The sequence below is a fragment of the Thalassophryne amazonica genome, chromosome 17 (genome assembly GCF_902500255.1).
Source record: "Thalassophryne amazonica chromosome 17, fThaAma1.1, whole genome shotgun sequence".
NCBI lineage: Eukaryota > Metazoa > Chordata > Actinopteri > Batrachoidiformes > Batrachoididae > Thalassophryne > Thalassophryne amazonica.
Genome location: NC_047119.1, coordinates 40,934,874 through 40,958,187, shown reverse-complemented (window position 1 = coordinate 40,958,187; position 23,314 = coordinate 40,934,874). Strand labels below are relative to the sequence as shown.

At 45.8% G+C, this 23,314-nt stretch overlaps 2 protein-coding genes across 3 annotated transcripts in view; both read right to left on the bottom strand.

Annotated features, from left to right (window-relative positions):
* LOC117529978 (WD repeat-containing protein 7) overlaps positions 1–1,325 on the bottom strand; it is a 128,460-nt gene extending 127,135 nt beyond the window's left edge. For both annotated transcript variants that reach the window (XM_034192894.1, XM_034192895.1), the window contains exon 1: positions 1,192–1,325. The gene's annotated coding sequence lies outside the window, so the exon portion shown is untranslated. The remainder of the gene's footprint in view (positions 1–1,191) is intronic.
* Positions 1,326–3,653: 2,328 nt separating this feature from the next.
* Positions 3,654–23,314, bottom strand: LOC117529979. The gene is made up of 6 exons (XM_034192896.1): positions 22,806–23,314; positions 7,825–8,809; positions 6,369–6,548; positions 5,893–6,275; positions 5,333–5,520; positions 3,654–5,152 (listed from the first exon to the last, which is right to left on the bottom strand). The coding sequence occupies exons 1-6, from the start codon at positions 23,250–23,252 to the stop codon at positions 4,705–4,707; spliced, it is 2,631 nt and encodes an 876-aa protein (XP_034048787.1). The 5' UTR covers positions 23,253–23,314; the 3' UTR covers positions 3,654–4,704.

The following is a 23,314-nucleotide window of genomic DNA, read 5'->3' as shown; positions in this document are numbered from 1 at the left end:
CATGATTCATGTCAGTCCACTTGGTGCAACAGCTCTCCAAGGTGTGATCACTCCTTTTTAGATGCAGACTAACGAGCAGATCTGATTTGATGCAGGTGTTAGTTTTGGGGATGAAAATTTACAGGGTGATTCCATAATTTATTCCTCAGAATTGAGTGAGTCCATATTTGTTTTCCCTCTGCTTGGTCTAAAAAAGTAACCGTTACTGACTGCCACAATTATTTTTCCTGATTTCTTATAGTGCTTCTTAAAGCCAGAAAGTTGCCATTTGAAATGACTTTAGTTTTGTGTCATGTCTGTGATCTGCTTTTTTTCTACAAAATTAACTGAATGAACATCCTCCGAGGCCGGTGATTCCATAATTATTGCCAGGGGTTGTAGCTTTCGAAGGATGCAGCCCCTGAATTGAGACGCAGCCAGAGGATCTCACAGGATCAAATCAAAGACTTCTGTGACATATGCAGAGTCTTGACTGGAATAAGGAACTTTGACCACATAATATCTGCCTTCCCTTGATTGGCTGCCAAAGTGTCAGAGCAGTTTTTAAGGTTCTGCTGCTGACCTATATACTGAAAGGATGTGCACACCTTTATCTTGGGGACGTGCTTTTTGCTCTCGGTTGCAGACTGACTCTGTGTTCCTAATGGGCCTACCACACCATGACGATTTAGCCAGAGTATGCCAACTCATGAAAAATCTGGCGAATTCACTGGCGAGGTCGAGTAACTTAGTTAAGAGGAATGGGCCAGGATGTCAATCCTTTTTCTTATCGTGGTCCATTTTTATGAAGTAAGAGGTGAGAAGGTGAAGCTGTTTTTTATAGCAGGGGAGTGTCTAAGTGTGAAAGTAAGAATGATGACACTTTGAAGATATGGAACGACTAGACGCTGATACAATGAGCTCTTTAAAACCAGATTTCCAGGTCGAAATCAACTAAACCTACGATAACAGCAGTTTAAAACACATACGACATATGCTCAAAGCAGTTTTTTAAACAAGTTAGATGAATGTGTTGTGAAATAAAGCCGAAAATGAAGTTATATCACGATGTGTCACTGCATCATTCAGGCTTTTAAAGTTAGCTCCTGGCTAACGCAGCTAGCCTCACTATCTCAGAAAACAAACGCGATTTGTTTTCGATAGTTTCACAACTAGGTTTTAATCCTCGTAACAAAACCTGAAGGCACGCACCAGAAAACAGCCCGTAGATGGAAACTCCCCCCAAAAACCAGCTGAAATCAGTCTTTTCTTTCCTTTTTTTTTCGATCTGCAGTCAGACGGTCATATGACAACTCAGAGATTCTCGCGATAAATATCTTCTTCTATAGCGTCATTTTGAATATAACTGAAGTGCAATACCGCCACCAATTGGCCAAGAGTGTGAAGAGACTATGGAAAGGAAAATAAATAAATAAATAGTTCAAGAATTTGAGTGACGGTGAAACAGCTTTCAGGTATCTAGATATTTCTATTTTTTGTAAAAGAAAATACTCGCAAATTTCGTAACTTGGAAGAGTTGTGAAATGTCTTTCTTGTGTTATCCTCAGCAGTATTTTTATGTATTCTTATGTAATTTTATTGCCAAATCAAATTAAAGACCAACAAAACATCCAGTTTCTGCTGGGTCCAGTCCAGGTTCCGTCATATTCAGGCCCACTTCCTGTGTGCGGTGTACAAGTTTCGTCCCACCATCCAAACATTCACATTAGGTTCAGACTTTGACTTTCACTGTCTTCTGATTAGATCGTTGTCGTTAGGGCGGCAACGTGGTTGTCAGAACATATGTGCTGAGGGTTGCTAATCGAAGTCCAGGCTTGGACCTGATGCGCCCCTGCTGCTTGGTTAGTTTGGTCAAGGTCGTCACCTCAGCACACTGTGGCCCAGATATTGCATGACTCTGAGCCAGCACACAGTGAACGTGAAACAGACCAAAACTGATAAAAGTCTCAGCCCCAACAGTTCTGAGTTTGCAGCTGAATTTGTTTCACGTTGTTTGGGTCGTGCATGTGACATGAATTATAAAACGACATCAGACACCTTTACGATAAATGTTTCCTGTCTTGAAGCTTTTGCTGGAGTTTTTGACGCCCTTAAATTTAAATTCCTTTCTGCACATTTCTCATGCTTTTTTTCCCATCACATTCTTCTTCTTGGGGTCACGACCCTGCTGATCAGACTTGTTTATCTCCTCTCAATTGCTCTTCAGCCTCCTTCACATTTTTACTTTCCTCTATACACACACACACACATGCCCTTTAATTACTGCACTGAAAATCTAGCAGTAAAATAACAGCAGCATTTTATAGTCATTCTAGCAGTGTGCACTTGTGTGAGAGTTAAGATATTTGTGATGACTTCTCCTCTAACAGTCCAAGTTTGTAGATATCAGGCTCTTGAATTTGACAATGTAACTTATGGACATAATGGTCTGTTCATTTGCATGACATGAATAACCTCCCTGGCAGTGATTACATGAATTCATGTACATAACGAAGCTATGCCGTGTCTTCCGGATAAAAAAAAAGTTTTTTTTAAGTTGAAGGTGAAGTTAATATATGATACAGACAACCTAAGTTTGGTATCCAGTGCTTCCAGGTATCAGATTATGTGAGGAGCTACTTCACGCCAAGCTGTAGACTGAATAAATGATACACAAAGATTATAAAACTCTATGTAACATTATGTAACCATATGGCGACTGAACCGGTGCTTTGGACGACAGGCATTATGTGATGGATTAAAGCAGTATGTCCCTTTTCAGGACCTGAGACCCAAAGATGTTACTTCTCCCACCACCCCAATTCCATAAAATAAAACCAGTTTAAGCTTTAAACGTGTTTTTACAAAATGTTATTTTCCAAACTGGCTCCATGTGAGATAAACCTGATGTTAAAAATAACTGAATATATTAGAATTTTAAACCACTTGTCCAAAACAAATTGGATTCTGTCAAATTCAAACTAAGCTTTTCCTATTTTCTAACTTTTTATAAGCTACATAATCAACTCATCATAAACAAATACTGCACAAACAAAGCTGATCAAAAATCCAACTGACAAAAGCCTTTTGTTTTCAAACTTTAATTCCCTTTAAGCAGCGGCCTTAATACTGTACAACATAATCAGGACTGTGAAGCATAAAGAAAAAGAAAAAGCAAACAAAAACTAAAGCTGCACATTCCTGTTTTTGATCCTGAACACATGACCTTTACTGTTAAAGGTAAAGGTTTCAGCTGGTAAAGTTTGACAACAAAACGAGGTTACAAATGAGAGCGTCAGAATGAGATAAATCGTGTAGCACTCACTAGTTAGAACATAATTTTAAAATTTAGCACAAAGATAAATGTAGTGTGGCTACAACTTTTAAAAATAAGTAAGCAAAATAATGCTGAAGCTTCAACAAATGTAAAAAATAATCTCTTGACTGTTGGCAAACAAGCAGTCACTGCAGAGATTTAATCTGAATCACCAACTGCACATTTTCATCTTTTCGTGACAGTAATCTTTCACATCTTACCATGCTAACATTCTGTAAGTTTCATCATATGCATAGTTAAAATTTAATATGAATCCTTGGCATTTTAGCATGTATAAACTGCTTAATATGAAATGATGTAAAGATTAGTAACTGTCAAGCAATTTTTTTATTTTTATATCGCTAATACCTTCTTGATATCAAGCTAGCACTAACGTTAACAAAATTAGCATGTTTATGAAAATGTAATATTCTTCAGCCAAAATATTTCACAATCTGAAGAGATGGATATTCTAAAATGCATGTTTTAAATAACTATTTAAAAGTATTTGAACTCCAATACTGACACACAAACATACCAATATACTGATATAAACATCAGCAAAAGCATCATTAGCTTCAGAATGCTAACATGAACACTTTAGCTAGTTATGAAATATTTATAAAGATATGTTGATGTTTCACATGCTGTCATACCAACCAATCTTAATTTGATACATATCTTAACAGTGCGTAGATGACAACATGATTAGTTTTTGAGGCACTGCAACACATTATCAGGCAAATATGCTAAGTTTAGTGCTAACATGTAAATATATAGCAACCTTTCCCCCAATAATAAAGAAGCAATAATGTTAGCGAGTATCACAGCAGTAATGCTAAATACGTGGGGGGGGGGGGGGGGGGGGGTAATGTCAATGTGCCAGTGGTAAAATTACGCCAACATAACGTTCAGTGCTAACATTTCAAAAACAATCCAGTAGTAATGAAGTAATAATGTCAGCTAATATTGAAGCAGTAATGCTAAATATTGTGGTGTTAGTGTTAATGTGTCTGTGATAAAACACAAAGTTTAGTGCTAACATTTCAAATACAATCCAGTAGTAATGAAGTAATAATGTTAGTTGTGGGCTGTGCTCATGGTATTGTTGTATGTCAACAGTAAAATTAGCATGCTAACATGCTGATAAGAACAGGTTCATAATTACTGAGGTATCTTGTGGTACATTTAAAAACATTATGCAAAGATTATTTAACAGCAATTTGTCTGATCTAATCAAGAGAACCAGGCTGCTAACACAGCTAAAAACCTGAGAATCGAGTCACTGTGACTGAGGGATAGCACATCCCATCCCATCATTCCTGTTTCAGTTTGGCACATTCCCTGCCAATCGGGTGGCTCCTCTCCGATCACATTTACTCTGTTGGAGGTTCAAGTCTTTGAAATTTTCAAACAGACGTGTCAGGGTGATTAGCGTGAAAACGGTGTAGAGATTTATGTTTAAGGAACGCAGCCAGAGACGATGACCTTTTGACCCTGGTAGTGCCTCCAATGGTCAGCAGCCTCTGTCCTGAGGAAGCAGAGGACAAATGATGACGTATGAGATGGTGACGACGCTGCTGTTCTGAGCTGAGGTCTCCTCGCTTGTGTCCTCCCCTGTTGGTCGGTGGCGGAGCCTCCAGCAGCTGGAAGACCTCTGTGGATGTGGAGCTGCTCAGGTACTGCCACGGTTTCTTCCCAGACGTGTCCCTCAAATGGATATCAGCGTTAAATTTATGGACCAGCAGCCGGATGATGTTCTTGTGGCCGTGGATGGCAGCAATATGGAGCGGTGTGTGGCCACACGTTGACCTGGCGTTCACGTCAAATGCTAAACCGGCTTTATCGACTCCGTACCTAAAACAAGTGAAGAACAGACTCTGGTCACGCGAAGAGCTATTTTTAAATATTTTTCTGTCACAATTAAAACTTATTATCATTATTTTTCAAAGTAATTTTATATCATAAAGCTCAGTATCTTTTTGTATGTCGTTTTTTTGAGATACTGGGATCTGGTGGCTGGAGATGACCACATACCACAAGGTGTTGAGGACTCTGTGGTCACCGTGTTTGGCGATCCAGTGCAGGACAGTGAAACCTGAGATGAAGTCCCGTTTGTTAAGTAAAGACGAGTCCTCCCTGAACAGGGAGTAGATGTCGGTCCAGGCGCCCGCTGCCGACTTCACCAGCCACACATGTTCCCTGGGTTCCAGGGGAACTGTGGACTGAGCAGACAAAAATGTTACACCAAAGGCTCAACTGAAGCCAATGCATGAAATGACTCTTTGCAGCACAAAAATCTCACATTCTACTAAAATACTACAATGAAAACATTTACACATCAGTCTTCCACTTGCTGGATGTTTCTGGAATTGTTGCAGGGAATAATCTAATCACGTGCATGATGGATATTCAGATCAGGTGTGCTTGAAGCTATGTTTACAAGATTCTTTAATTTCCATGGTCTCAGTCAGGTGGCCACCAAAGCCATCGCTGCTTAGTTTATTATTACTCATCAAACACTTAGATGTCATGAGAATTAACTGGATCGACTGCAGCCTGTAAACCTTTAATCAGCAGCTTTTTGATGGTCTCACCTGTCGGGTCACGTCTGAACCATCATGCCGAGCACTGGAGGAAACTGAGTGGCTCCTTCTGCCTCCTCTCTGTTCCTCCACTGCTACCATGTCAGCAAAACTGTGGCAGTGTGGCGGCGTGGAGCAAGACGACAGCGAGGAGGATGACAGGTTGTTGCAAAGGCTCAGCGAGGAGGAAATCCGGTGGATGCGGTCCAGTCGTGCCGCCTCACATCCTCTTCCTCTTATGTTGCCAGGGAGGAGCTGATCCAGGTCAGCCCCCAGACTGCGGCACATCCTGCTCCTCAACTTACTCTTGAGTCGTCGGGGGACCGCTGAGCATGGCGGAGATGATGTGGAGTCTTCGCTCATCTCGGCTTCCTCAGAGTCGTCATAAAGATCACCTGTGAGATTGAGTTGGAGTTTAAAGGAGAAGTGATTGAAACAAGGGTCGAGATAGGGTTAGATCATCCAGAACTCTAAATATTAGACCAAACCTGTAGATCGGTGCCACAGCAACCCAGGTGAGGAGATGTCCTGGTCATCATGGAGGTGACCGGTGGAGTGATGCCATGGGGGTGTCATTTTCTGACCACCACGAAGCGTCACAGACTCAACTTTGGAGGCTTGTGCTCGCTGGCGTATTCTGTGGACATCGACCCCACCCCCAAGGTCACCTGACACAGCAGAGACAAACAAAAACAGAAATGTTTAGGATTCTAAAACATCAACATGCAACCAATCAACAGGATCTCAGAAAGAAAAAAATTTAATGATGAACAGCTAATCAACATCAGGTCAGACAGTAAAACTAGAGGACATCTCAGAGTGCAATAAAAATTCACTCCAGGATCTGACATGTTCCCTTGAGCAAAGCATACAGTGTTTATTGCCTTATAACTTCAATAGCCTGTCAGCAGAAATAACACAGTCAGTGTCCAAATATTTATGGACCTTACTGCAGAACAGGTCACGTCTGGGAGCATGTCCTGGTGCCACATCCACCATACTGAGAACTGTTTTAGTCCTGATTGACAACCATCCAGGCAGACAACCTGTCCAAACCCACCTGCTGCTGCAGCCAGGTGAAATGTGGGAGTGTCCTTGACCTTCTCCAACCACTGGGGTCCTCAACACTGAGGCACATACATGCTGGATCATGACCAGAGAAACACGTTACGTGATTAATTTATTGTAGTTGTTGTCCCCTCATAATGTCAGTGATCCTCCTCATCAGAGTCTCACTAAGTAACTGTTCATTTGACACAGAGTCATTCCAGCGGGACCCAAGGATCCTCCACAGAGACATGATACCAAAGACATCCAGTCTTTGGTATCATGTCTTTGGTCTTCAGTCAATGGACGAACCTTATGTCACTGGTTAGAGTCAAAGTCTCACAACCATACAGTAAGACAGGAAGCAAAAGGACCTTCAAGACTTTGAAACCTTGGCTCTACTGCTGCAAACACATCAGCATCACCAAACACATCTGACCTTATGAATCCATAAGATCTTCCTCTGCAACAGTACAGCAGAAGTGTCTGTTGCAACTAAGCCGTCAACTGCTGAGGTGCAGGTTTGGAGGAACAAAATGCTTTGATTTGTCTGTAAGCAGGTTGAGGGTTACTAGACCACAGATGACACCTGATCACAGATTCCTCTATCAAACATCTCCTTGTCTACTCAGAGCTGTCACAGTCCACTTTCTTAGGTCCCTGTACAGCCTCGCGTTTCTATTGAGCTATGCACTACGACTGTTTTGGAAGAAATTCAGAAACTCCTCAGGCCCAAATACTCGTACAATCCCCAGCAACGTTTTGGGCTGGGTCACATAACAACTCACACACTGCATCCTGTTGCGTTACAAACCACTGTGTAACAACATGAAAAATGTTCTTATACGTATTGTAAAATAATTTTTTCCTTGTCATCCGACACAAACACTCATGTACCTTCCGTTGTATGCAGGTCCTCACTGCTGCTGTTCCACGCCGATCCTCTAGGGGATCCAGATGGCACCCGATCATTGCTGGAGCAGCTGGCATTGGATGAGAGTGAGACAATGCTATGACTGGGTGACAGCCACTCCCTCTGGTTTTGGTTGGACCCCTGCATCTGGATGTCAAAAGGATGAAGTTGGAGGTTCTCAGGGTCCAGCTGGATGTTGTGGCTGTGGTGTTGTGGTTCTGCCTCCTCAGCTTGGACTGGAGTTGGCATGGAGCACTCCTCCTCTGTAGGGAGACTCCATTGAATTAACCTTGTGTCTCTTGGGATTAAGACGGATGTGTGTTCTGCTCCATGGCCTGCTAGCTCCACCTCAGTGTTCCAGTGCTGCACTGCACCATGAGCAGGCAGAATTTCCTCATCAACACCTTGAATGTAAATCTTTGGGAGCGGCCTTTCTGACAGGTTAGAAGATATAGATGACATGACAGGTGGCTCTGAGATGGATGGCGTCGAGACAGAGATGGAACTTCCAGTCTGTCCAAGAGGAGTACTCAGAGGCCACACCCCTCCTGCCGAAGATGGCCTCCGTGGCACCTCCTCCTCATCCATTTCTTCTTCTTCGTCATCACAACTGACAGCAGTTTTGTAGCTCTGCCTGTGGCGGACACGGTGTGAGACAACCTGAGGATGAACACCTGAGTGATGAAGAAGTGGGGGTTCTGCTCTGCGTCCCTCAGGCTGCAGCCCAGCCTCTCTCACTCTGTGGGTGTGGCTGACTTGCTGCTGGCTGGTTTCTCCATGATGTGAGGCTGCACTAACTCCAGGAGGTGGGCTCAACGCTGGTTGCTGATGGACGACTTGAGTGCGTAGATCCTGCATGGGCAGCTTGTTAGGAGCAGGTCTCTTTGGTTCTGGTTTCTCGACGATCTGAGCATGGCTCAACACCGGACCTGTTGCTTTTCTGCCATGAATTTCGTTAACGCTGGTTACCTAAAAATCAACATTTACATACATACAATGTCAACCACTGATCTGGGATCGGGTCGTCGAGGCAACAGCTCCAGCAGGGGACCCCAAACTTCACTTTCCTGGGCCACATTAACCACCTCTGACTGGGGGATCCTGAGGTGTTCCCAGGCCAGTGTGGAGATATTATCTCCCCACCTAGTTCTGTATCTTCCCCGGGGTCTCCTCCCTGCTGGATGTGCCTGGAACACCTCCCTAGAGAGGCACCCAGGAGGCATCCTTACCAGATGCCTGAACCACCTCAGCTGGCTCCTTTCAACGTGAAGAAGCAGCAGCTCTACTCTGAGCTCCTCATGAATGACTGAGCTTCTCACCCTATCGCTAAGGGATGGTGATTCCCCTTAAGGCCCTGTCACACCTTCAGGATTTAGCCAGCATATGCTGACGTATGAAAAATGCGCTGAAGAGTAATTAAACTTTTTTTTTTTTTTTTTTTTTGTGTTGGTGGATCATGGGATTTATTTTCATGGCATGCAGTATGCTTAAGAGTCGGGTGATGTCTGTGATAAACGATGTGAATGAATGAGGCGCTGTGACTCTTTCAACCTTTAAAATAAGTTAATTTTCTATTTGTAGCACAAAATGCCGGCATCAAACAGTGGGACTTCTTTTAAAATGCTGTTTCTTCAGCCACAACAAAGAATTAAAGTATTTTCAGATGTCACTGTCTAAAATCAGGATGCTTTATGTGTATAAGTTTTCATCAGGCTGTGATGATGAATCTGACTGAAATGACACGAGTAAGAGTAAGACTTTATATTTATTCAGTATGTGAATGGTTTTAATATTTGAAACAGTCTGAACTGTTCACAGGAAGACTGCAGCTTTCAGTTGTGCTGTCAATCAATGGACAGCATCAATGGATGTATTTTGACTTAAGAGTAACTTATAAGAAACGTGTGTCAACAATTGCATAACTTACCTATAACTTACGGCCCACATATGCCGGATGTATGAGTAATACACTGGCATACACTGAAAATATGGTGCAAGCCCAAACTTTTTCAGCCTACTTGCCGTATTACGACATATATCCGCGTGCTCTTAACTTAGACAAAATTTACCCATAACTTATTAGACATATGCCAGTGGTTTTAATACACTCGGCATATACTGGCTAAATTATTAAAGTGTGATGGGAGTGTCAAAATCAACATTTAATGAACATGAAAATTAAATATTCCTGTTGGGGGGGGGGAAACTGTCTGGTTTACTATTCTGTCTGCAGCTTATTAATATTACCTAGTAATAAACACTGAGGTTGAGAGTTTTAGCGTTCAAGAACTGTGAACACTTCACAGTATACTGTAGTTCCATTAAAAACACTGCAGCTTTAACAGCTTAGCCATTTGTGGAATTTGAAGTTAGAATTTAATCAGCGGTATTTTTCACTTAGATATTTACAATTGTTTTCTTTTTGGTCTTTATAGTTTCCGTTTTGTTTTTTACAACCCCAATTCCGATGAAGTTTGGACGTTGTGTAAAATGTAAATAAAGACAGAATCATACAGAATATGATTTACAAAGCCTCTTCAACCTATATTCAATTGAATACACCACAAAGATAAGATATTTAATGTTCAAACTGATAAACTTTACTGTTTTTGTGCAAATATTTGCTCATTTTGAAATGGATGCCTGCAACACATTTCAAAAAATCTGGGACAGTGGTATGTTTACCACTGTGTTACATCACCTTTCCTTCTAACAACACTTAATAAGCATTTGGGAACTGAGGACACTAATTGTTGAAGCTTTGTCGGTGGAATTCTTTCCTATCATTGCTTGATGTACGACTTCAGTTGTTCAACAGTCCGAGGTCTCCATTGTCGTACTTTGCACTGGTAACAATCTGGATGGTGTTTTTCCTCTTTTGTCCGGAGGACACGACGTCCATGATTTCCAAAAACAATTTGAAATGTGGACTCATCAGACCACAGCACACTTTTCCACTTTGCGTTTGTCCATTTCAAATGAGCCCAGGCCCAGAGAAGGTGGCAGCATTTCAGGATGTTGTTGATGTATGGCTTTCGCTTTGCATGGTAGAGCTTTAACTTGCATTTGGAGATGTAGCGAAGAACTGTGTTAACTGACAGTGGTTTTATGAAGTGTTCCTGAGCCCACGAGGTAAGATCCTTTACACAATGATGTCGGTTTTTAATGCAGTACCGCCTAAGAGATCTAAGGTTACGGGCTTTCAATGTTGGTTTTTGGCCTTGCCGCTTACGTGAAAGTTCTCCAGATTCTCTGAATCTTCTGATTATATTATGGACTGTAGATGATGGAATCCCTAAATTCCTTGCAATTGAATGTTGGGAAACACTGTTCTTAAACTGGACTATTTTTTTCACGCAGCTGTTCACAAAGTGGTGATCCTCGCCCATCTTTGCTTGTGAAAGGCTGAGCCTTTTGGGGATGCTCCTTTTATACCCAATCATGGTACTCACCTGTTTCCAATAAACCTGTTCACCTGTGGAATGTTCCAAACAGGTGTTCTTTTGAGTATTCATCAACTTCCCAGTCTTTTGTTGCACCTGTCCCAGCTTTTTTTTTTCCCAGTCTTTTGTTGCACCTATCCCAGCTTTTTTTTTTAAATGAATTCCACCTACAAAGCTTTAACAATTAGTGTCCTCAGTTCCCAAATGCTTACTGAGTGTTGTTCGAAGGAAAGGCGATGTAACAAAGTGGTAAACATACCACTGTCCTAGCTTTTTTGAAACGTGTTGCAGGCATCCATTTCAAAATGAGCAAATATTTGCAAAAAAGGTTTATCAGTTTGAACATTAAATATCGTCTTTGAGGTGCATTCAATTGAATATAGGTTGAAGAGGATTTGCAAATCATTGTATTCTGTTTTTATTTACATTTCACACAACGTCCCAACTACATTGGAATTGGGGTTTATCTGAGTAGTTTAATTTTTACTGTGTGAGAAATGTGGTAAACATATGTCAATATGGGGAGCTATGTATACAAAAAGAATAATCTGAAAAAAAATTGCATGAAATTTGCATGGCATGATAAGGGAACCTGTCTCAGTTGAACCCTACAATTTGATGATGATTGCATAAAGTGGACACGCCTCATTATGCAAAAGACACTCAAAAATATCCACCCATTTGTCCTACAGAGTTGAAACATTTTCAGCATATCCAGTGAATAAAGACCAAACTTTCACACAATGATGCCTATGGTCTATTCTGAAGTCCATCACTCTACATTTTTCAAAATATGAAAAAAATCAGAATATCTTTTCATATATTATAAATATATTTTTCATGCAGAAATGAAGTGGTTAATTTCTTTTACATTTTGGTCCGACTTTACTATTTTTTATTTTATTTTTCAAAATAAGACTTATAATCTGACAGGGGGCATGGCCCACACCGTACAACTTAGCAAGCTGAAATTTTATGGTTGATAAAGACCTATGTTACTCATATACCAATAATTACATTTACTAACCTGCAGGTGGTGCTATAATAAAGACAAAAGCATTTTGGCTTTAAACTGCCAACTGTGCATCAATCAACTATCAGTCAGTCAAAATTCATCTGTTCCAGCATTCTGTTCAGTGTACTGAAACTTCTACAATGGGCTACGCCCATTTAGACTTTTGCATTTTTATGCAACATTGCATCAAATGTAAAACTGACTTTTTCCAACCTCTGCTTTGGTCATTAGTGTCATCTGCACCACAACCTGCACATTCAGTAGCGCTCAAATGTTTACATACCCTGGCAGAATTTTTTTAAATAGAGAATATAAATGATAACGCAAAAACTTTTTTTCCATTCATGGTTAGTGTTTGTGTTAAGCCATTTATTGTCAAACAACTGTGTTTACTCTTTCTAAATCATGATGACAACAGAAACTACCCAAATGACCCTGATCACATGTATACATACTCTGGTGGTTTGGTTTCTGAGTCATAGGGAAAGCAAAAGAATTGTCAAAGAAAAGGTCATCGTGTTGTGTGGGCCGCTGAAGAGGAGGTACTGCTGGCCCACCACCAGAAGATGGCGCCCTGCTTGAAGTGTGGGCTTCAAGCACGAGAGGGCGTCGGAGCAACCGGGAGTGACAGTTGTCACTCATTATCCGTACCAGCTGTCACTCATCCACTACTCATCACCACCACCATAAAGGCCGGACTGCAACTCCACCTCCCCGCCGAGAAATCAGCTACCATTCAGGTAATTACTTCTCTGCTGAACCTTAACCCGAGCATCAGTCTGATCTCTTTTGCAGCCGTTTTCCTGGGACGGATACCCTGTCTGCTGAGTTGGCGTTTGGTGTGGACTGCGACGGCTTCGCCTCCCACCCCACCCAGATAAGTGGTTATCTCGGGAGCTGCACGAGTGTGTGATTGGAGGTGGAGGTTTTCCCTCCTAACTGTATACAGACTGTGGGATTACTGAGTGTGCGAACTCACACTCATCAGTACTGTCTCTGTTCTCTGCCAGCAGTACCGGGTCTGACTGCTGAAGACAGCGGCCACCTGGGGCGCAGGGCTTGGCGGCTCCGGTGTTCTTCAGCTCCGTTGGTGGTGGAAGCTGTGTGGGATCCGGCTCTTCTCTCGCCAGACGTCTTCTATCGTCGAGCCTGCCCACACGTCACCTTGTGTATAATTGACATTCCACCATATTGTTATTGTCTGTACTTCGCTGTGCGATTCACAACATTAAATTGTTACTTTTGGCTTATCCATTGTCCGTTCATTAACGCCCCCTGTTGTGGGTCCGTGTCACGACACTTTCACAACAGGATTTCTCGGCCAGCGTCATGGATCCCGAGGGGCGTCAACCATCGCTTGAACAACCAATGGAAGAGCGAGGTGCACAGGCGCCAGCAGAAGGCGTGTTGGGTGAGCTGCAGCACATCTTAACCGCCTTTACCGCTCAGTTGGACTTAGTTACCAAGCAGAGCATTATTCTCAATCGTAGGATGGAGGCTCTCACCGCCCAGGTGGAAGCGCATGCTCAGGGCGCTGCTGCAGCACCTCCTCCTGCTGACCGTGTGCCAGAGACAGACATTCCACTGGTCGTTCAACGAACCCCCCCACCTTCCCCTGAAGCATACATAAGCCCTCCGGAGCCGTACGGAGGCTGTGTGGAGACGTGCGCGGACTTCTTGATGCAGTGCTCGCTCGTCTTTTCACAGCGTCCCGTCATGTACGCGTCAGACGCTAGCCGGGTGGCTTACGTTATAAAGTTGCTTCGAGGAGAGGTACGCGCCTGGGCTACGGCGCTCTGGGAGCAGAATTCACGGCTCCTAACAATTTACACTGAGTTTGTGAGGGAGTTCCGACAGGTGTTTGACCACCCTCATAGAGGCGAGACCGCTTCAAGCGTGCTGCTGTCGATACGGCAGGGGCGTCGGAGCGCAGCGAAGTATGCAGTCGACTTCCGCATTGCGGCAGCGCGAGCCGGCTGGAATGCTGTTGCGCTCCGCGCCGCCTTTGTACACGGACTGTCTCTGGTCCTTAAGGAGCACCTGGTGACGAAGGACGAGCCGCAGGATTTAGATGGGCTTATCGACCTGGTTATACGGTTAGACAACCGTTTAACAGAACACCGACGGGAGTGAGACGAAGGGCGTGGTCAGGCACAAGCCGTCCCTCTTCCTCCCGGGTCCGAAAGGGAGCCGACTTCCCCACGCTCCACTGCCAGGGCTCTCCACGTGACGACAGCTCCCCCTGCTGACGTTGCTATGGAAACGAGCAGTGCCAAAAAGCGATCAGATCAGAGACAAAGGAGGCTGATCCGTGGAGAGTGTTTTCTCTGCAGCTCTACCGAGCACACACAGAGAGAATGCCCCAAACGGTCAAAACAGCAGCACTCGTCCTTAGAGACTGGGCTAAGGGTGGGTCACAACACCCACGTGGGGCGACCCCGACGATCTGCACGTATCCCAGTCACGATCCTGAGTGGGGATCTAACCCTTCACGCCCCAGCACTGGTGGACACGGGGTCGGAGGGGAATCTGCTGGATAGCAGATGGGCAAAGGAGGTTGGGCTCCCTCTAGTGGCCTTACCGTCACCATTGTCGGTGCAGCCACTAGATGGCACCCTTCTTCCACTAATCACACACCAGACACAGCCAGTGACATTGGTGGTGTCTGGGAATCACAGGGAGGAGATTGTGTTTTATGTAACACCTTCAACCTCCCGAGTGATTTTGGGTTTTCCATGGGTACTAAAACACAATCCCCGGATTGACTGGCTGTCTGGGGTTGTGGTTCAGTGGAGCGAAACCTGCCACCGGGAGTGTTTAGGATCCTCGGTTCCACCCGGTGTGACGGCTAAGGAGGAGGTTTTAGTCCCCCCCCAATCTGGCGGCGGTGCAGCCGAGTACCACGACCTTGCTGACGTCTTCAGCAAGGATCTGGCACTCACGCTGCCCCCACACCGTCCGTACGATTGTGCCATTGATTTGATACCGGGCGCTGAGTACCCGTCCAGCAGGCTGTACAACCTCTCACGTCCGGAACGCGAATCAATGGAGACCTACATCCGGGACTCGTTAGCTGCCGGGTTGATCCGGAACTCCACCTCCCCGATGGGTGCTGGTTTCTTTTTTGTGGGCAAGAAGGACAGCGGACTCCGTCCATGCATTGATTACAGAGGGCTGAACGAGATCACGGTTCGCAACCGATACCCGTTACCTCTGTTGGATTCAGTGTTCACGCCCCTGCATGGAGCCCAAATTTTCACGAAATTGGATCTTAGGAATGCTTATCACCTGGTTCAGATCCGGGAGGGAGACGAGTGGAAGACGGCATTTAACACCCCGTTAGGTCACTTTGAGTACCTGGTCATGCCGTTCGGCCTCACCAATGCGCCCGCGACGTTCCAAGCATTGGTTAATGACGTCTTGCGGGACTTCCTGCATCGGTTTGTCTTCGTATATCTAGACGATATACTCATCTTTTCTCCGGATCCTGAGACCCATGTCAAGCATGTACGTCAGGTCCTACAGCGGTTGTTGGAGAACCGGCTGTTTGTGAAGGGCGAGAAGTGTGAGTTTCACCGCACTTCTTTGTCTTTCCTGGGGTTCATAATCTCCTCCAACTCCGTCGCCCCTGATCTGGCCAAGGTTGCGGCGGTGAGAGATTGGCCCCAACCAACGAACCGTAGGAAACTACAACAGTTCCTCGGTTTTGCAAATTTCTACCGGAGGTTCATCAAGGGCTACAGTCAGGTAGTTAGCCCCCTGACAGCCCTGACCTCCACAAAAGTCCCCTTCACCTGGTCGGATCGGTGCGAAGCCGTGTTTAGAGAGTTGAAACGCCGGTTCTCGACTGCACCGGTTCTGGTGCAGCCCGATCCCAATCGCCAGTTCGTAGTTGAAGTGGATGCCTCTGACTCAGGGATAGGAGCCGTGCTATCCCAGAGTGGGGAGTCCGACAAGGTTCTCCATCCATGTGCCTACTTTTCCCGCAGGTTGACCCCAGCTGAACGGAACTATGACGTCAGCAATCGGGAACTTCTTGCGGTGAAGGAGGCTCTTGAGGAGTGGAGACACCTGTTGGAGGGAGCATCGGTACCATTTACGGTTTTCACGGACCATCGGAACCTGGAGTACATCCGGACCGCGAAGCATCTGAACCCCAGGCAAGCCCGCTGGTCGCTGTTCTTCGGGCGTTTTGACTTCCAGATCACCTACCGCCCCGGGACAAAAAATCAACGATCTGACGCCCTGTCCCGGGTGCATGAAGAGGAGGTCAAGACCGAGCCGTCAGACCCCCCTGACACCATCATCCCCGAGTCCACTGTCGTGGCCACCCTTACCTGGGACGTGGAGAAGACCGTCCGGGAGGCCCTGACACGGAGCCCGGACCCGGGGACAGGTCCGAAGGACAAGTTGTACGTCCCACCAGAGGCCAGGGCTGCGGTCCTTGACTTCTGTCACGGTTCCAAGCTCTCCTGTCATCCAGGGGTGCGAAGGACCGTGGCAGTGGTCCGGCAGCGCTTCTGGTGGGCATCTATGGAAGCCGACGTCTGGGAGTATGTCCAGGCCTGCACCACCTGTGCCAGGGGCAAAGCCGACCACCACAAGGCCCAAGGCCTCCTCCAGCCTCTGCCCGTGCCTCGTCGTCCCTGGTCTCATATTGGCCTGGACTTTGTCACGGGCCTCCCACCGTCCCAAGGCATGACTTCCATCCTCATGATAGTGGACCGGTTCTCCAAGGCGGCCCACTTCGTGGCCCTCCCGAAGCTCCCGACGGCCCAGGAGACTGCAGACCTCCTGGTCCACCACGTCGTGCGTCTGCATGGGATTCCACCAGACATTGTCTCAGATCGTGGTCCTCAGTTCTCCTCCCAGGTCTGGAGGAGTTTCTGCAGGGAACTGGGGGCCACCGTCAGTCTCTCGTCTGGATACCACCCCCAGATGAACGGGCAGGCAGAGCGGACGAACCAGGAACTGGAGCAGGCCCTCCGCTGCGTGACCTCCGCGCACCCGATGGCCTGGAGTGACCATCTGGCCTGGATCGAGTACGCTCATAATAGTCAAGTCTCATCTGCCACCGGCCTCTCCCCGTTTGAGGTGTGTTTGGGGTACCAGCCCCCATTGTTTCCGCTAGTGGAGGGAGAGGTCGGGGTGCCCTCGGTCCAGGCCCATCTGAGGAAGTGCCGTCGGGTGTAGCGTACCGCCCGCTCTGCCCTGCTCAGAGCCCGGACGAGGGCTAAGGCCCATGCAGACCGCCGGCGTTCCCCGGCCCCTGCATACCAGCCCGGGCAGGAGGTCTGGCTATCCACTAAGGACATCCCCCTGCAGGTGGAATCCCACAAGCTAAAGGACAGGTACATCGGACCATTTCCCATACTCAAAGTCCTCAGTCCAGCCGCAGTGAAGCTGAAGCTGCCAGCTTCACTGCGGATACACCCCGTTTTTCATGTGTCAAGACTCAAGCCCTGCCATACCTCACCACTGTGTGCCCCGGGACCAGCGCCGCCTCCTGCCCGGATCATCGATGGGGAGCCCGCGTGGACGGTACGCCGGCTCCTGGACGTCCGTCGAAAGGGCCGGGGGTTCCAGTATCTGGTGGACTGGGAGGGTTATGGCCCCGAAGAGCGCTCCTGGGTGAAGAGGAGCTTCATCCTGGACCCGGCCCTCCTGGCCGACTTCTACACCCGTCACCCGGACAAGCCTGGTCGGGCGCCAGGAGGCGCCCATTGAGGGGGGGGTCCTGTTGTGTGGGCCGTTTAAGAGGAGGTACTGCTGGCCCACCACCACAAGATGGCGCCCTGCTTGAAGTGCTGGCTTCAAGCACGAGAGGGTGTCGGAGCGACCGGGAGTGACAGCTGTCACTCATCATCCGTACCAGCTGTCACTCATCCACTACTCATCACCATCACCATAAAAGCCGGACTGCAACTCCACCTCCCCGCCGAGAAATCAGCTACCATTCAGGTAATTACTTCTCTGCTGAACCTTAACCCGAGCATCAGTCTGATCTCTTTTGCAGCCGTTTTCCTGGGACGGATACCCTGTCTGCTGAGTTGGCGTTTGGTGTGGACTGCGACGGCTTCGCCTCCCACCCCACCCAGATAAGTGGTTATCTCGGGAGCTGCACGAGTGTGTGATTGGAGGTGGAGGTTTTCCCTCCTAACTGTATACAGACTGTGGGATTACTGAGTGTGCGAACTCACACTCATCAGTACTGTCTCTGTTCTCTGCCAGCAGTACCGGGTCTGACTGCTGAAGACAGCGGCCACCTGGGGCGCAGGGCTTGGCGGCTCCAGTGTTCTTCAGCTCCGTTGGTGGTGGAAGCTGTGTGGGATCCGGCTCTTCTCTCGCCAGACGTCTTCTATCGTCGAGCCTGCCCACACGTCACCTTGTGTATAATTGACATTCCACCATATTGTTATTGTCTGTACTTCGTTGTGCGATTCACAACATTAAATTGTTACTTTTGGCTTATCCATTGTCCGTTCATTAACGCCCCCTGTTGTGGGTCCGTGTCACGACACTTTCATAACACATCGAACTGTATAAAACAGGAAAGGGTTATAAAAAGATATCCAAGGGACTGAGAATGCCAATCAGCAGTGTTCAAATTGTAATTAAGAAGTGGAAAATGAGGGATTCTGTTGGAACCAATCCATTCAAGTGGACCAACAAAAATTTCAGCAACAACTGCAAAGAAAATTGTTTGGGATGCAAAGGAAACCCCACAAATAAATTGACAAAAAGTGGTGTGGCTATTTCAAGATGCACAATAAGGAGGCGCTTGAAGAAAAATGGGCTGCATGGTTGAGTCACCAGAAGAAAGCCATTACTATGCAAATGCCACAAAGTATCTGCTTACAATATGCCAAACAGCACAGAGAACAAAGTCATTTGGAGTGATGAGACCAAAATTGAACTTTTTGGCCATAACCATAAACATTACATTTGGACAGGAGTCAACAAGGACTATGATGAAAGGTACACCCTTCCTACTGTGAAGCACGGAGGAGAATTGCTGATGTTTTGGGGATGTGTGAGCTACAAAGGTACAGGAAACCTGGTCAAAATTGATGGCAGGATGAATGCAGCATGCTATCAGAAAATACTGGAGGAAAATTTGAACTTATCAGCCCGGAAGCTGTGCATGGCACATATTCAGATGCTCCATCATGACAATGATCCAAAACACAAGGCCAAGTCAACCTGTCATTGGCTACAGCAGAATAAAGTCAAGGTTCTCGAGTGGCCATGTCAGTCTCCTGACCTCAATATCATTGAGCCACTCTGGGAAGATCTCAGATGTACAGTTCATGCAAGACAGTCCAGGAATTTACAGGAACTGGAGGCTTTTTGTGCTTTACCATCAGAGAAAATCAAGAGCTTTGTCCACAACTACCACAAAAGACTCCAAGCTGTTATCGATGTTAAAGGGGGCAATACACGGGATTAAGAACTGGGGTATGTAAACTTTTGATTGGGGTCATTTGGGTAGTTTCTGTTGTCATTATGATTTAAAAAGAGTAAACAGGGTGGTTTGACAGTAAATTGCTTCACACAACCACTAACCATGAGTGAAAAAAATTGTGTTATCAATCATATTCTCTGAAAAATGGCCAAAATAATCAAAACTTCTGCCTGGGTATGTAAACTTTTTAGCACAAGTGTAGGTTCAATGGACACGTTTTTATTATTAAGATGGTTAAGTCCAATAAACATGAAACATTGTCCAATGACAGAAAAGTGAACAAAAAGCTGCCTGCCAAATTTCGTAGTAGTCACTCACAAGTTGGTGCCACAAGTGGGGAAGTAATGATCTGAAATTAGATGCATAGAAAAGCATGAAATTCATAAACAACTTATCCAACAAAGACCAGCAATGTTTAAAGAAGAATGTTTGATAATTTTCAGTATGAATAGCTTCAAATTATGTCAACTGAGCATTGCAGATGCAATATTTGCTTAGACTGTTGATGAAGAAGTGGAGAGAAGGCCAGAAGGAGTTGCACTGTTTGTTTGTGGACTTTTAGCTTTTGACAGAGTGCCAAGAGAAAAGGTGTGGTATTGTATGAGGAAGTCTGCTGTGACAGAGAATTATCTGAGGGAGGAGCTGGATATGTGCAAGGACAGTCACCACACTGAGTATGGTGTGCTTGAGGTTCCTTGCTATTCGCTGCATCGCAGTTGTGAATCTCATGGTCCGTGACTCATGCGAGGTCAGTTTCAACAGAGTTTTGGTGTCGCCCACCCAACGGTCCCCTCTGCCTTCACCCTCAGACTTTGTCATCTGATGGTTAAAAATCACATTATTCCCTTTGATCACTTTAGATGTAGAGAGTCAGTCTCAGATGCACTGCTGTGGTCCGAAATGACGCATGTGCAGCAAAGGCAGGGCAGACCAATTTTTAGAGGGGACCATTCGTCTGCGACACTGGTTCAGGGTACAATGTAAAAAACCTCATGAAGTATGGACAACAAGACACCATCAAGGCACGGCAGAAGTTCATCACAGGTACTACACTTCCTCAAGATAACCTTCTCAACTTGCCATCATCATAATCGCCTGTGAATTTTCTGGATCAACGCCATCCATATTCTCATTAGCCATTGTTTACATTTGAGACACCGGTGTCACCGGCCGAATGGTCTGCCCTGCCTTCACTGCGCATGCATCATTAGCCGCGGTTCAGGGATTATCACCTTGTTTCTGCTTAAAACTGCACTCCAATCATCTATCTCAGCAACAGATATCTGAAGCTTTTGTACAACAATCATTTCCACATAAATTCAGCATTATTTCATCATAAAAGACAGATGAAGCGATCAGAGTGCCCCGGCTAGCTGACACATTCACTGTGCGTCGGTCATTTCAAAGTGTCACAGAGTTTCGCCTCGTTTCTACTTAAAACGGCTTCATTTCTGTATATAACTGACTTTAGAATAATTTCAGAGGTTTTAATTTGTCATCTGATGGTTCATAATCACATTATTCCCTTTAGTCGCTTTGGGTGAAGAGAGTCAAGACTCAGACGAACTGCTGTGGTCCCAAATGACGCATGCGCAATGAAGGCAGGTGGACCGATTTTTAGGGGGGCACCGTTCAGCCTATGACACTGGAACTCTGCTGGTGCTGCGGTGCATTCTGGAAAGTGCAAGGGGCAGCCAGGGGGATTATGAGAAACATTAAAGTACTGAATAATCAAAATTCCAGAGGAAGTTTTTTTTTCTGAACATGATTCCCAATGTGCTTGCTCAGGGGATGAGTCAGATTAAACCTTATCAGAAGAAGTGCCTTTAAGTGACTGATATTGTGATTGTCATATTTAAAAAATATTCAACTCAGTGCACTGTCCAACTCTGACCTTTATGTGTACCATAAAGACCATATTTCTATCAGTGTTGTTGTTATTTGGTAGAACCCTTGGTCGAACAGATATGGAGGCAGATTAGATTTTGAATATTGATATAGGCTGACAGACTGTGTTACACCATAGTTACAAAAACACAGCACCTCATGCACGTGGTGGGAGGAACGGCTGTGATTCAGTGTACATCCTGGTCAAGTATGAACGTCAGTCTTCCTGAAGATAAAGTTGGCATGACGGCACCATCGCCCATGTGGTTCTGCGGGTCAGGCCCATGTCTTGCAGCTGCATCGTTACGAGTCACATATAGAGGTGGGCGATACCAGGAATTTTGGTATTCATCCGATACCAAGTAAATACAGGCCCAGTATCGCCAATATCGATACCGATACTTAAAAAAATATCACTCAACACAACTTAAAACAAAATCTCCTGAGGTAGAGGGCTGACAAACCACAATATCACAAAATTAACACACAACAAAATTGGCTGGCGGCGCTGAGCCACGTGACGGCGCAACAACAAAAGATCAGAGGGGGGAGGATGCGCTGCTCTGTTGTGTGACACAGCGCAGCGCTGCTCTTACAGACAGAGAGTAGACTTTGATGAATCTGTGCACAGCAGTCAGTGCGTGCAGGAGAGAAAAAAAAGCTTGAGTATTGATCTTTTTACACAAGGATCATTCAATATCAATACCAGCGTTGGTATCGATATTAGGATCGATCCGCCCACCTCTAGTCTTTGCAGGGGTTCGGGAGGCTGTCCGCACACCATCTAGGTTTGTTTATGTATTTGTCTGCATAGTTTTTTGTTTTTAATCTGCATCATTTGTTTTTTTCCCTCCATAACTCCAAGTAAACTGCCATTTCAACAAACACCTTGATGTGTTTGAACATGTTCCAAACTTCAGTTTGGCGCTGCTCCATGTTTCAAAACATCAGTCACGTGGGCTATGAGGTTTTCTTTGAAGTTGTTGACAACTGCTTCAGTATCCGGTTCTGACAGCAACTCAAAGAACGTAATTTCAAAATAAAACCTGTTTAAGTTGTGTGTAGTGTTAACAGGTATTTAAGTACTTTCGAAGTTAAGTGTAGTTGATTTGCGTTTATTTCCTGTGAGTGATTCTGGTTCAAATGTTTTCCCACCGTGTTGTTGGCGATGATTCCCGCCGCAGGAAGAACCTGTCGGACCTTTTCTCCTGCTGGTTCCGCTTGTAGGAGAACCTGTGGAACCTTTTCTCCCACTGGTTCCCGCCGCGGGGCGGGTCTGCTCCGCTCTCTGATTGGTTCTTGATGTTCGCGGTTAGTTCCCAGAGTCTGTGTAGAGTTCTCGGCGAGGACTCCTGACGGCCCTCCTCCTGCGGGGACGAAGTTCCCGAACTTCTTCCTGACAACTACATACGACACTCCGTCCTCCTGCTTCACGGTGGCCACGTTGTTGACGAACTTCTTGAAGAGTTCCCGGTGCCGGTCCCGGTCCACATGGTCCCGAAGAAAGGAACGGAAGTGTACGAGCAAGTCGGAGTTCTTGACCGAGCCCCCGTGGCTCTGCAGGAACCTGAGGACGGAGTCCTGGGAGAGATCCGCAGCCATTCCTCCACTCTGCTCCTCTGCGCCTCCTCCTGTCACTCAAAGGTCCGACAGACACAAGCTCC

Bases quoted from the DNA above. Each gene is read 5' to 3' on its own strand.
- LOC117529979 (XM_034192896.1), bottom strand. From the start codon at position 23,252: ATGGCTGCGGATCTCTCCCAGGACTCCGTCCTCAGGTTCCTGCAGAGC. The intron at 5,521-5,892 runs GTGAGACCATCA...TTGTCTGCTCAG, and splicing joins GTTCAGACGTGACCCGACAG to TCCACAGTTCCCCTGGAACC. The intron at 5,153-5,332 runs GTATGTGGTCAT...CACTTGTTTTAG, and splicing joins AGAGTCCTCAACACCTTGTG to GTACGGAGTCGATAAAGCCG.